This window comes from Lissotriton helveticus, chromosome 12 (assembly GCF_964261635.1).
Source record: "Lissotriton helveticus chromosome 12, aLisHel1.1, whole genome shotgun sequence".
NCBI classification, from domain to species: domain Eukaryota; kingdom Metazoa; phylum Chordata; class Amphibia; order Caudata; family Salamandridae; genus Lissotriton; species Lissotriton helveticus.
In genome coordinates this window covers 29207790-29221734 of record NC_136073.1, presented here as the reverse complement: position 1 = coordinate 29221734, position 13945 = coordinate 29207790, and the positions used below count along the sequence as shown (strand labels likewise).

Sequence of the window (13945 nt, the reverse complement as noted above, 5' to 3'; positions counted from 1 at the left end):
AGGCTGTACCACAGGCAGACACATCTTTGTAGATAAGACATGAAGGGGAGATTTACAAGCCCCCTGCACCTCTTTTACGCCGCCGCTGCGTCACTTTTGTGACGCAGCGGCGGCGCAAAAGATGCGCCATGCTGGGAGGTATTTACAACGTGACGCATCTCCCAGATGCGTCACTTTGTAAAGCCCTGCGCCAGAAGGAGGCGTCCCATCGCGGGGCGGGGGGCGTTCCAGCGCAGGAACGCCTCCCAAAAGTATCTGAGTGAAGTCACTTTTGGGCCCATACTGCGTCAAAGCCCTGCCCCTGCTTGAAGCAGCCGTAAGGATTGACGCTGCATTGTGGAGATAGGGCCCCCCAGAGCAATGCTGGAGCTGCGTCGCGCTTGCGGCGCAACTCCAGCAATGCGCCGCTTTTACGGCACAGATGCATGACACATCTGTGTCGTTTTGCCCCATGGTGCGCCACATTGTAAATGCGGCGCTTCCAGGGTGGCGGAGCTGCGGCGCACAATAACTGGCGCATCCCTGCTGATATGCCTGGATGCGCCAGTTATTGTAAATCTGCCCCGAAGTACTTTACCATCTTTTTTATGTACGTTACTCTATATGAGAACTGTTGGGAGTCATAACTCGAAAACTGTAAGGGCTAGCGGCATCCAGTATTCACAACTGTCCACCATTTTCCTACTCTTACGTTACCTAAGGGTGTAATAAGGCTTGGGCGAAAACCAGTGAGTTGTGTCTTGTACTGTGTAGTCCTCTGTCTATGCTGACTTTCCTGTAACAACACATTAGTGTATGATGTACAAAGGGTTCTGTGCCAGTGTGTTGCACGTTTGACTGCTGGTCCACCACTGGAGGCTCGGGTTGAGTTAGTCACCACCATAGCTCACCGAGGCATGGCACTTTCCTGCTTACACTTATTTTACTTTACGCTTGTGAATAACCCTACCATGCGTAAACTGCAGGCCTTCAGTTTGCATTCATTTGCAAAATACAGAATTAACATCTCTGGTGGACGTTTACCTTTATTGACTGTGATAACCTGTGTCACACTGTAATTAGTTTGAATCCCTTGACACCACCTTCTTCGAGCTGGACTGGAGTGCTCGGCCACAGGTACCGGAGAAGATTCAAGAAAATCAGAGTCCTGTATCACCATTGCGGAACTATTACTCATACCCCAGGGTTGTGCAGGTAGAACCTGTTCCATCACCTTAGAAACACCTGCATATTCTTTCCAGTAGACAGGATCACAAAAAATGGCCTAAAAGAAAGCTGCATGTAGGAGAGGCTGTACTCTCTTCTCAGACACAAAGGCAATACAGTGGCCATCTTGGAATGGGACTATTTCATATTCAGCTTAACACTCTAGGACCTAATATGACATGGGCCTTTTAGTCAATGTTACCATCAGATTATGATTATGTTGCCCCAGACCAAGCACCATTGTTTTGTCTCATAAACTTCATTACACCTACCTTTTTTCTTCTCAGTGAGTTCTTGCTGTTTTTATTGGCAGAGCTCCCATTCCAAGATGGCCGCTTCAGCTAGAAAGTAAAGAAGTTGCCAGGTTCCCTAAACTGATGGCCTTCCGCCTTACGCGGCTGCCTTACCTAGAACTCCAAGGCGGTAATTCATGGTGACCACGATTACGTTGCCGTAGGCGGCCAGCACGCTGCCATCGAACATGTTTCCTGTCCCCTCCATGTAGGAACCACCATGGATGAAGAGCATGACCGGCTTCTTCCCGCTGTCGCGGATATCTGTGGCGGGGAGAGAGAGGAACAAGAGGCGTGAACATCCTTCGATTGGATTGATCAGAAGAGGCGGCTGTAGACACAATCAACAAACTGGAAAGCGTGCGGTGGCCCACACAGAATAGGGATGTAGAAAGGAAGGGTGCAGTAGTGCGCATAGGAGCAGATCGATGGAGAAAGGAGAAGCTGGGGAAAGGGGAGAAGGAAAGGGTGATAATCAGTAAGAATAGGGGAGAGAGAAGAAATCCGGAAGAGGAAGGCAGAGTATAGTTTGTGGGAGGAGAAGGTGGTGGAGAGTGGAGGTAGGGTGGAAAGGATTGAGAAGAGTTGGGGAGGTGAAAAGTTGTGAAGAAAAGAGATAGACATGGAGTAAAGGGGCCAGTCCCACCCATCCACCTGAGGACATCTCCCTCCCTCCAGGAATTCAGAAGGGGGCTCAAGAACTGACTGAAGTCCCAGGCACCCTGAGCCTAGCGCCTGGATACCCTCCTGGATCATTAACACGCTCTACAACTCCATGACTGGTCGATTGATAAATAGTGAATGGAAGACAAGAGTGTGTGTGGGGGGGGGGGCAGGTGCGTCATTGAGAAGGTAAACGGGTCACAGGGGGAGAAAAGAGTGAAATCAACAGTGGGGTCATGAGTCCGAAGAATGGTGGAGACAGAGAAGGGGACAAAATGGAAAGTACAGTGGGAAAGTTTGGGTGCAAGAAAAGATGATGGCGCTGGACATGGACGCCACGACTGAGCTCACTCCCCCTCCCCTCACACTCTGCCCCCCCCCCCCCCCCCCCACACCCTCCAGACACCGACCACCCAGTGGGTGGCCCCTTCACAAGCTCTGCTCCACACACCAGCACGCCGCGTGGCCGGGTTGCACGAGGTCACCAGCAGGTCTCGCTGGCGCCCACTGTCCGCGCCCCCCCCCCCCCCATCTCCCCCCCTATGCACGCGCGCGCGCTCCCCAGAAGGATGATGATGGAAGTACAAAACGTGGCGCTTCTCCTCATCATTTCCTGTTGTTTCCTCTCAGGTCACTCATTGTCTTAATCCTGGCTCCGTTGCCATGGGAACGGGAAGATTAATTAATCCGGTGCATTCGGAGAGCAGTAATTAGAACCCGCCGCGTGCTAATGAGGAGCCTCTGACGGCCACCGCTCGCGGCGGCTCTGGGGGCTCCGGGGGCTTCTGGGGGGGTCGGCAGCTGGAAGGAGCGCCTCGGACCCCTCGAGGGGGCTGCCAGCAGAGAGGCGCATCTGGGAGTGTGCATGCGTCGCACAGTGGATGCCTGTGCTACTGGGGCCTACAAAGGAGCTTCAAGGCGCTATCCAATTCCAGGCGCACTCCTGTCAGCAATGCTTAGTACCTACCCACCAACCCCAGACATCCCTCTGAGGGGCGTCCCTACGGGGGCCTGCAAAGGAGCAGCGCTATCCACTTCCAGGCGCCCTCTCTTGTCAGCAATGCTTAGTACCTACCCACCCACCAGCCACCCCTCTGAGGGGCGGCCCTACTGGGGCCTGCAAAGGAGCCGGCGCTACCCGCTTCCAGGCGCCCTCCTGTCAGCAATGCTTACTACCTACCCACAATCCCCAGCCATCCCTCTGAGGAGCGGCCCTACTGGGGCCTGCAAAGGAGCCTGCGCTATCCGCTTCCAGGCGCCCTCCTGTCAGCATAGCTTAGCACCTACCCACCCACCAGCCATCCCTCTGAGGGGCGGCCCTACTGGGGCCTGCAAAGGAGCAGCGCTATCCACTTCCAGGCGCCCTCCTGTCAGCAATGCTTAGCACCTACCCACCAACCCCAGCCATCCCTCTGAGGGGCAGCCCTACTGGGGCCTGCAAAGGAGCCGGCGCTATCCGCTTCCAGGCGCCCTCCTCTCAGCAATGCTTAGTACCTACCCACCAACCCCAGACATCCCTCTGAGGGGCGTCCCTACGGGGGCCTGCAAAGGAGCAGCGCTATCCACTTCCAGGCGCCCTCTCTTGTCAGCAATGCTTAGTACCTACCCACCCACCAGCCACCCCTCTGAGGGGCGGCCCTACTGGGGCCTGCAAAGGAGCCGGCGCTATCCGCTTCCAGGCGCCCTCCTGTCAGCAATGCTTAGTACCTACCCACAATCCCCAGCCATCCCTCTGAGGGGCGGCCCTACTGGGGCCTGCAAAGGAGCAGCGCTATCCACTTCCAGGCGCCCTCCTCTCAGCAATGCTTAGTACCTACCCACCAACCCCAGCCACCCCTCTGAGGGGCGGCCCTACTGGGGCCTGCAAAGGAGCAGCGCTATCCACTTCCAGGCGCCCTCTCTTGTCAGCAATGCTTAGTACCTACCCACCCACCAGCCACCCCTCTGAGGGGCGGCCCTACTGGGGCCTGCAAAGGAGCCGGCGCTACCCGCTTCCAGGCGCCCTCCTGTCAGCAATGCTTACTACCTACCCACAATCCCCAGCCATCCCTCTGAGGAGCGGCCCTACTGGGGCCTGCAAAGGAGCCTGCGCTATCCGCTTCCAGGCGCCCTCCTGTCAGCATAGCTTAGCACCTACCCACCCACCAGCCATCCCTCTGAGGGGCGGCCCTACTGGGGCCTGCAAAGGAGCAGCGCTATCCACTTCCAGGCGCCCTCCTGTCAGCAATGCTTAGCACCTACCCACCAACCCCAGCCATCCCTCTGAGGGGCAGCCCTACTGGGGCCTGCAAAGGAGCCGGCGCTATCCGCTTCCAGGCGCCCTCCTCTCAGCAATGCTTAGTACCTACCCACCAACCCCAGACATCCCTCTGAGGGGCGTCCCTACGGGGGCCTGCAAAGGAGCAGCGCTATCCACTTCCAGGCGCCCTCTCTTGTCAGCAATGCTTAGTACCTACCCACCCACCAGCCACCCCTCTGAGGGGCGGCCCTACTGGGGCCTGCAAAGGAGCCGGCGCTATCCGCTTCCAGGCGCCCTCCTGTCAGCAATGCTTAGTACCTACCCACAATCCCCAGCCATCCCTCTGAGGGGCGGCCCTACTGGGGCCTGCAAAGGAGCAGCGCTATCCACTTCCAGGCGCCCTCCTCTCAGCAATGCTTAGTACCTACCCACCAACCCCAGCCACCCCTCTGAGGGGCGGCCCTACTGGGGCCTGCAAAGGAGCAGCGCTATCCACTTCCAGGCGCCCTCTCTTGTCAGCAATGCTTAGTACCTACCCACCCACCAGCCACCCTTCTGAGGGGCGGCCCTACTGGGGCCTGCAAAGGAGCCGGCGCTATCCGCTTCCAGGCGCCCTCCTGTCAGCAATGCTTAGTACCTACCCACAATCCCCAGCCATCCCTCTGAGGGGCGGCCCTACTGGGGCCTGTTAAGGAACCGGCACTATCCACTTCCAGGCGCCCTCCTGTCAGCAATGCTTAGTACCTACCCACCAACGCCAGCCACCCCTCTGAGGGGCAGCCCTACTGGGGCCTGCAAAGGAGCAGCGCTATCCGCTTCCAGGCGCCCTCCTGTCAGCAATGCTTAGTACCTACCCACAATCCCCAGCCATCCCTCTGAGGGGAGGCCCTACTGGGGTCTGTTAAGGAACCGGCACTATCCACTTCCAGGCGCCCTCTCTTGTCAGCAATGCTTAGTACCTACCCACCCACCAGCCACCCCTCTGAGGGGCGGCCCTACTGGGGCCTGCAAAGGAGCCGGCGCTATCCGCTTCCAGGCGCCCTCCTGTCAGCAAAGCTTAGTACCTACCCACAATCCCCAGCCATCCCTCTGAGGGGCGGCCCTACTGGGGCCTGCAAAGGAGCAGCGCTGTCCACTTCCAGGCGCCCTCCTGTCAGCAATGCTTAGTACCTACCCACCAACCCCAGCCACCCCTCTGAGGGGCGGCCCTACTGGGGCCTGCAAAGGAGCAGCGCTATCCACTTCCAGGCACCCTCTCTTGTCAGCAATGCTTAGTACCTACCCACAATCCCCAGCCATCCCTCTGAGGGGCGGCCCTACTGGGGCCTGTTAAGGAACCGGCACTATCCACTTCCAGGCGCCCTCTCTTGTCAGCAATGCTTAGTACCTACCCACCCACCAGCCACCCCTCTGAGGGGCGGCCCTACTGGGGCCTGCAAAGGAGCAGCGCTATCCACTTCCAGGCGCCCTCTCTTGTCAGCAATGCTTAGTACCTACCCACCCACCAGCCACCCTTCTGAGGGGCGGCCCTACTGGGGCCTGCAAAGGAGCCGGCGCTATCCGCTTCCAGGCGCCCTCCTGTCAGCAATGCTTAGTACCTACCCACAATCCCCAGCCATCCCTCTGAGGGGCGGCCCTACTGGGGCCTGTTAAGGAACCGGCACTATCCACTTCCAGGCGCCCTCTCTTGTCAGCATTGCTTAGTACCTACCCACCCACCAGCCACCCCTCTGAGGGGCGGCCCTACTGGGGCCTGCAAAGGAGCCGGCGCTATCCGCTTCCAGGCGCCCTCCTGTCAGCAATGCTTAGTACCTACCCACAATCCCCAGCCATCCCTCTGAGGGGCAGCCCTACTGGGGCCTGCAAAGGAGCAGCGCTGTCCACTTCCAGGCGCCCTCCTGTCAGCAATGCTTAGTACCTACCCACCAACCCCAGCCATCCCTCTGAGGGGCGGCCCTACTGGGGCCTGCAAAGGAGCAGCGCTGTCCACTTCCAGGCGCCCTCCTGTCAGCAATGCTTAGTACCTACCCACCAACCCCAGCCACCCCTCTGAGGGGCGGCCCTACTGGGGCCTGCAAAGGAGCAGCGCTATCCACTTCCAGGCACCCTCTCTTGTCAGCAATGCTTAGTACCTACCCACAATCCCCAGCCATCCCTCTGAGGGGCGGCCCTACTGGGGCCTGTTAAGGAACCGGCACTATCCACTTCCAGGCGCCCTCTCTTGTCAGCAATGCTTAGTACCTACCCACCCACCAGCCACCCCTCTGAGGGGCGGCCCTACTGGGGCCTGCAAAGGAGCAGCGCTATCCACTTCCAGGCGCCCTCTCTTGTCAGCAATGCTTAGTACCTACCCACCCACCAGCCACCCTTCTGAGGGGCGGCCCTACTGGGGCCTGCAAAGGAGCCGGCGCTATCCGCTTCCAGGCGCCCTCCTGTCAGCAATGCTTAGTACCTACCCACAATCCCCAGCCATCCCTCTGAGGGGCGGCCCTACTGGGGCCTGTTAAGGAACCGGCACTATCCACTTCCAGGCGCCCTCTCTTGTCAGCATTGCTTAGTACCTACCCACCCACCAGCCACCCCTCTGAGGGGCGGCCCTACTGGGGCCTGCAAAGGAGCCGGCGCTATCCGCTTCCAGGCGCCCTCCTGTCAGCAATGCTTAGTACCTACCCACAATCCCCAGCCATCCCTCTGAGGGGCAGCCCTACTGGGGCCTGCAAAGGAGCAGCGCTGTCCACTTCCAGGCGCCCTCCTGTCAGCAATGCTTAGTACCTACCCACCAACCCCAGCCACCCCTCTGAGGGGCGGCCCTACTGGGGCCTGCAAAGGAGCAGCGCTATCCGCTTCCAGGCGCCCTCCTGTCAGCAATGCTTAGTACCTACCCACAATCCCCAGCCATCCCTCTGAGGGGCGGCCCTACTGGGGCCTGTTAAGGAACCGGCACTATCCACTTCCAGGCGCCCTCCTGTCAGCAATGCTTAGTACCTACCCACCCACCAGCCACCCCTCTGAGGGGCGGCCCTACTGGGGCCTGCAAAGGAGCAGCGCTGTCCACTTCCAGGCGCCCTCCTGTCAGCAATGCTTAGTACCTACCCACCAACCCCAGCCACCCCTCTGAGGGGCGGCCCTACTGGGGCCTGCAAAGGAGCAGCGCTATCCGCTTCCAGGCGCCCTCCTGTCAGCAATGCTTAGTACCTACCCACAATCCCCAGCCATCCCTCTGAGGGGCGGCCCTACTGGGGCCTGCAAAGGAGCAGCGCTATCCACTTCCAGGCACCCTCTCTTGTCAGCAATGCTTAGTACCTACCCACCCACCAGCCACCCTTCTGAGGGGCGGCCCTACTGGGGCCTGCAAAGGAGCCGGCGCTATCCGCTTCCAGGCGCCCTCCTCTCAGCAATGCTTAGTACCTACCCACAATCCCCAGCCATCCCTCTGAGGGGCGGCCCTACTGGGGCCTGTTAAGGAACCGGCACTATCCACTTCCAGGCGCCCTCCTGTCAGCAATGCTTAGTACCTACCCACCAACCAGCCACCCCTCTGAGGGGCGGCCCTACTGGGGCCTGCAAAGGAGCCGGCGCTATCCGCTTCCAGGCGCCCTCCTGTCAGCAATGCTTAGTACCTACCCACCAACCCCTGCCATCCCTCTGAGGGGCGGCCCTACTGGGGCCTGCAAAGGAGCTGACGGTATCTGCTTCTATGCGACTCTTCCCCACCAGCGATCATCTCTGCCTAGGTCTTACATTGTAGTGTGGGACCCTGTAGTATTACACGCCGACAGACCCTACTCATTGCACAGTGGAGGCCTGTCCTAGCGCTGACATTATCTGCTTCAACGCGCCTCTTTCAAGCCATCTATCTCCTCTGTATATTGCCTTTTAATACGTTCCTGATGTACAAGCTCCAGAAAGAGTTCCGGGATTTTCACTCTTTTCGGGGAAAACTACATGGAGTTAATTCCTATACCTACCAAGCCCTACACAACCAAGGACCAGCCTACATCAACCACCGCCTGAACTTCCACCAACCCTCCAGGCACCTGCGCTCTGCCCTTCCCTCTCGCTCGCTCGCACCCCCGCATCCGCCAACGCAGCAGCGGAGGAGTCTCCTTCTCCCACCTCACTGCAAAGTCCTGGAGTAACCTCCTCCTTCACCTCTGGAACTCAAGCTCTCTGTTGGAATTCAAGAAGGGACTCGAGAGCTGGCTGTTCAACTCAACCCTCCCAAGAAGCAGGGCCTCAGCACCTGTATACCCTCACGGGCGATTAGACACCTGTTACAAGTCCTGTTTGATTGATACAGTCTTCTTGTCTGTGCACAGAGTAGGGATGTCCAACTTAGGCCCAGGAGCACCAGATCCGTTCAGGACTTTCATGATATACAGGTCGGACAAATGCACATACGATGGATATAAGAGAACTTATTACATAGTTGCTGGTTATCTTGAAAGTCAGGAATTGATCTGCCCTCCTGGATCGACTTTGGACACCCAACATAAGGGTCTCAATGGGGTTGGTAGAGGTCAGATTGAGTTTGGGCCAGCTGTCCCCAGCAGGAGCTGCCCAAAAAGAAGAGACTTCACGGCTCATCTGAACTTGGGAAGGAAGGTATCCCACTGAGGGTGTGATCAGTCGGGCATTTCTGAATCTCAGGGTGTAGCCGCAAACGCCCACTGGCCAAGCTTCTCTTTCTTTAAGCGGTTGATTTCTAGCCTTGCCAGAGCTGGGCCCAAGTAGGTTGCTTTCTTTGATGGTGTATGAGAGAACTCCCCCAAGTCTCTTTTGGTGGACACAGGCTGTCCATTCCACTTTGGAATGGGGAGTTTCTTTAGAGCACATCAAACATCACTCAGTGTTTTAGAAAGTTGGGGTGGACACTGAAAAGGCAGTAAGGGCATGAACTGGTGAGGAGTCGGGGCAGGTAGGATAAAGCAAGGACCACAAAGGCTGCTGAGTAGAGAACAGATGCTAAAGCAGGATGTATAAGCTCTAGGAAAGCCCTAAAGCTAGAACCAGCCAGACCTAAAAAAAGACTGCAGAGGCGAGAGAAAGACGATTAAATGCTAAGTCTGGCTATAACTTAGTGATTTTTTCATGAATGCCTTTCGTTTAATATAAGAGGTGTGATTGTATTCTAGTTTTAGGCAGGGACTTATGGATTTTGGGGCCCTGGACCAAACATATTTTAGGGCCCCTTTTGGGAACAGCTTTGCATTCATGTTTTTTTTAATTTTTATACATGCATGTATGAGCTTTGCATTGATGATCCGATTTCAGCTCTTGCATGCCCTCTTTGGCCAGGTCACTGTGTTTTCATCTAATATTCAGGTACAGGGATGTGTGTTTAATAATCTCTGTGATTCACTGCAATTTCACTTCTGTATCCTGTTTTGGTCTAAAAGGAACTTTTTTAAATAGATGTTGAATGGTGTTGAAAAGCAGAAACACAAGATTTCTCTGCAAAATGTCTGCAATAGACTTCCACACATTACCTGTATTAAAACTAAATTGAAGGAACATGGTATTTAAAACCATCTGTGTTTACAAAGCATTCAAGGCCATCCGGGCAGGACTGTGTGTAGAACAGAGTCCGATCTATCAGGGGTCCCCCCCGAAAGCTGGGGCCCTGGGCCAGAGCCCACTTTGTCCATGCCTTAAAACGTCTCTGGTTATGGGTACAGACGCAATATCTTGACGTAGACCTGCCAATGGGGTGAATCTGTGATACCCAAGATGGCTGCCGTCAGCTTCCTCGCCCATACACACGCCTAAACATGTGAGCTTCCTTTCTTCCCTGCAGAAGACGAGCTGTTTCCTGACGATGCTGGCACTTTTTTCTTTCCTTCATATCCCTCCACTGCTTGCCAAATCCCCCGGCTTCAGCGGGGAAACGCTGAGCCACGCAGAATGTTCTATAAGGCGCGGGAAAGCAAGAACTAAGGAGAAAAAAGGCGAATGCAACCCTTTTGGGTGAGTCGTGAGGGCCGCGTGACGCCCAGCCGAACAGGTGTGCCTGCTGGCTCCCGCGAAGGCTTTTAATTGAATTACTTTTCTGCAGGGGTTGTTTGGGGGGTTCATATGTTTCTTCTGACAGACGATGCTTCTCTTGCAGACAGAAGGTTTTGGCGGCGGCCATGAGGCTCCCTACACCCCAGGGGTCTGGGCAGGAGGAGTGTGGAGGCTGTGGGAGGTGCTTCACCATCTGCTAGTGAGAGGGGGCGCCACTTGGCAGCCCCTCCCCCCCACAGCGCTGCCGGCGGAAGCGTGGGTGGTGTGGGCGGGAAGAAAGGGCTTGGGCTGTGAACACTCGTAGGTGAGTTTCCTTCCCGCTCTCCTCCATCCTTGCCTGTTTACCTGCGAGGAGGCGCAGGCGGGGTAGCCTGCCTCCAGGTGGCACTTACCGTTTAGAGCCGGTGTCATCGCCTTCTTATGTGGCTCTGTGGTGCCCTGCAAGGAAAGGCAGGAGTGATTCACTGCCTAGTCCTCTGGGCCATGCTTCCTTTTCCTGGAAGAGAAGACTTGAGCACCTGGCCTACATTTTTTGCGTGCAGTTTTATATAGCACAACCTCGACCCGAAGGTATTGGAGCGCTGTACATGAGCACTCGTTACAGATTACGCAAGGACGCATTCATTTTTGGTACGCATGGGAAGGTTGAGTGATTTGCCCAGAATCACAAAATGTTGAAGCCGACCCCGCAACTCGAACCTGGTTCCCCAGCTCCAAAGTCAGCAGCTCTTGTTGTTATGCCACATCCTCTCTCAATGATGCCTAAAACCCTCCCTTCCCACCTCCAGGGATGCGGTCTATGTGGTGTATCCCATCTCTACAAGACAGACCGTCCAAACTCAAACCTTTTTTTAAATTTAAAAACACCCTTAATTGTTCGACCTTAGCAATCCTAGAAAGATAATAACCAATTTGAGACAAGGAGGGGGTCCCTAGACCCACCCCCTCTCTGATTTGGCAGCTTAGAGGCCCTGCCTCCTACACCTTCAGTAACAAAGCCCCGCCCAGCACAGACATGCTTTACGCTCCATTTGAAGGGCTATGAAGTCCCACTGGTAGTGGAGAGAGTAGTAACGGTATTAGAATCAGGTACCAGGAGGTCATGAGCTTGCACACCTTCTTAGGTGGTGGGACTGGGGCTAGTAATGCTCTGTTTGCAGAGATCAGTGAGCAGCAGGAATGGAACCTTCCTCCTGTGCAGGACTAGGTGCATAGTCACAGTGTGCAGACTCCACAAAGGGAAGTTTCCACAGCTAGGCGGAGGAGACCACCTTGATACCGGAGGACTTGCTTCGACTGTAGCCCCTTCACCATACATGACCAAGAACTGCTGTCCCTGTCAAGACTGGTATGCTGACACGCAAAGCAGATGATATACTGATGAGACTCAGGAACTTACCAGCCAGGGAAATGAGGCTGAGAAAAGAGGTGACAGACTTCAAGACAGCCTGAGATGTATTGATAAGCTCATGAAACTCTTTAAGACCGAGCTTAAGCAGTTGGAGGAAAAGATGAAGGATCTAGAGGAATGCTTCAGGCGTAATAACATTAGCTTTTAGGTCCTCACACAGGCTGCTTTGTGGGACGGTCAAAGAATTTCCTGAGTGTGGGCCCATTGTCCAGAAGGCAATATTATCTGTTGAGGAAAGAAATTGCCTTTTATGTGAACAAAATGTGGTATATGTAATGACGTTTCTGGCAAAGTTCCGAGAAGTGGAAGGTGATAAAATTAATTTCTTTACTGATAATAAAGCATAATTCTGTGAACACATCCCAGGTAGGGAAAGAATTCTGTAGAATGTCATGAAGAGACAGACAAACAATAATTAATGTTTTATAGGGTGTCCCAATAGCAGCAGTATTTCTACTGTTCAAATTATGTTAACCATCTTATGGCATAACTCTTCTGGCAACCTGCCACTAATTCCTGTTGCAGTGGTGAGTGTAACTGGATTGAGTGAAACCAAGTAGAACTTTTACTCTTCTGTTGATTTTGGGGATATGATAAGTTAGGACGTGTTTTCGTCCTCTTCTATGCATATTCAGAGAAGGAGTTTCTGCACTGACGGTAATGGTGCTTCAGTGTGGAGAGACGAGCATTGGGGTACCGATGCTGATAAGTATCAAACGCTTTCTGCATTGCTTGGGAGCTAGGCAACCAATGTGAAGGTCCTGCAAAAGGCAGTTGAGATCTACATGCTGGGTGAACAATAGGAGATGGGTCCTGTCTCTCTGATGTTGTCCTGGAATATCCAAGGTGTGAATATTGTTGGCAGGTCCAGGGAGCCACTTGCCTATGAGACTGGGAGACACAGCACATGACTGAAAGAGAGGTATTTACAGGAAGGTCTTGGAGCAGATCTCAAATCATGCACTTTACTCCAGAGGAGTGCAGGCCAAGAGGCCTGTGACCTCCCCAGTCATTGGAATTTCACATTGTCAACTCTTTAAGTCCAGGATGACCTGTAGATGGACTCTTAAAGTCCAGGATGACCTGTAGATGGTGGTCTGTCGACAGCGCCTTTTCCGTGAGACATTATTGATGAACAAACATTGTCATCCCAGAATCCTACCACCATGTAAAGTAACTACCATGCAGACACTTGGTGAGCACATCCCATGCTTTGATTATGTTGTTTTTTGTAGTTGAGGGAAGTAAGGGGGCAGCAGAGGAATATGAGCTGCCCCCTAAGGATCTCTGCGCACCACTGGCCAGTTACATTCATACTGGTGATCTGTGAATGATACAGAAAACATAGGCATTATCACTTTAAGAGGGACTGTTTCTATATCTGGTGCCAGGGGCTGAGGATGAGGAAGAAGTCAACATGAACCCAGGATATTGTTGCTGCTAAATGTCCTAATGCAAGATCTAGTAGTGTGAGCTTGAGCGCCGGGACACCCCGTTGGGGTAGCTGTGCGCTATATAAAATACACAAATAAATAAATAAATGAATAAATAAACACTGCACTATGGGACTCCTCAAAGGCCGGTATCAGCAGGGTCTGTAACTGCAGAGAGTGGGATCTACTTAATACATTGTGTGCCAACCATAGCAGATTAGATTCTGCAATCCAGCTTGATCAAATATGCTTTAATATTATTTGTGATCTAATCTTTTTGGCCATTGTACAAGTGAAGATACAGTGCTTCGCTGAACAAACAGCGAGGCTCAGGACTTTTCCCGCCAGTGCTAAGAAGTATGGGTGCTGAAGAGACCAGGTGTGGTTAGTCACTAGGGAAAGGGAGTGAAAAAGATAATATGCTTCAAGTACAAAAATGGCACTTCCATTCCACCTACAATATATCAGTGCTGAATTGCAGGCTTTCTATACTGGATCACACAATAGCAGGACCTTTAACCCCTTGCGCGCTTGTGACGGAACCATTCCGTCACGAGCCACGGTGGGGCTGTGCTGGTGACGGAATGGTTCCGACACGGCCGGCCACCTCGCCTGCGCGGCGCTGATTTCGCGCCTGCGCGGTGCATTCTATTGAGCGGGCGGGCCGTGATGGAACCATTCCGTCACAAGCACA

General features: G+C 54.6%; 1 protein-coding gene across 1 annotated transcript in view; it reads right to left on the bottom strand.

Annotated features, from left to right (window-relative positions):
* The window catches only part of NLGN2 (neuroligin 2), a 498268-nt gene that overhangs the window by 53106 nt on the left and 431217 nt on the right, over positions 1-13945 (bottom strand). The window contains exon 4 of the mRNA XM_078669344.1: positions 1614-1763. Coding sequence (XP_078525470.1) covers positions 1614-1763 — 150 coding nt within the window. The remainder of the gene's footprint in view (positions 1-1613; positions 1764-13945) is intronic.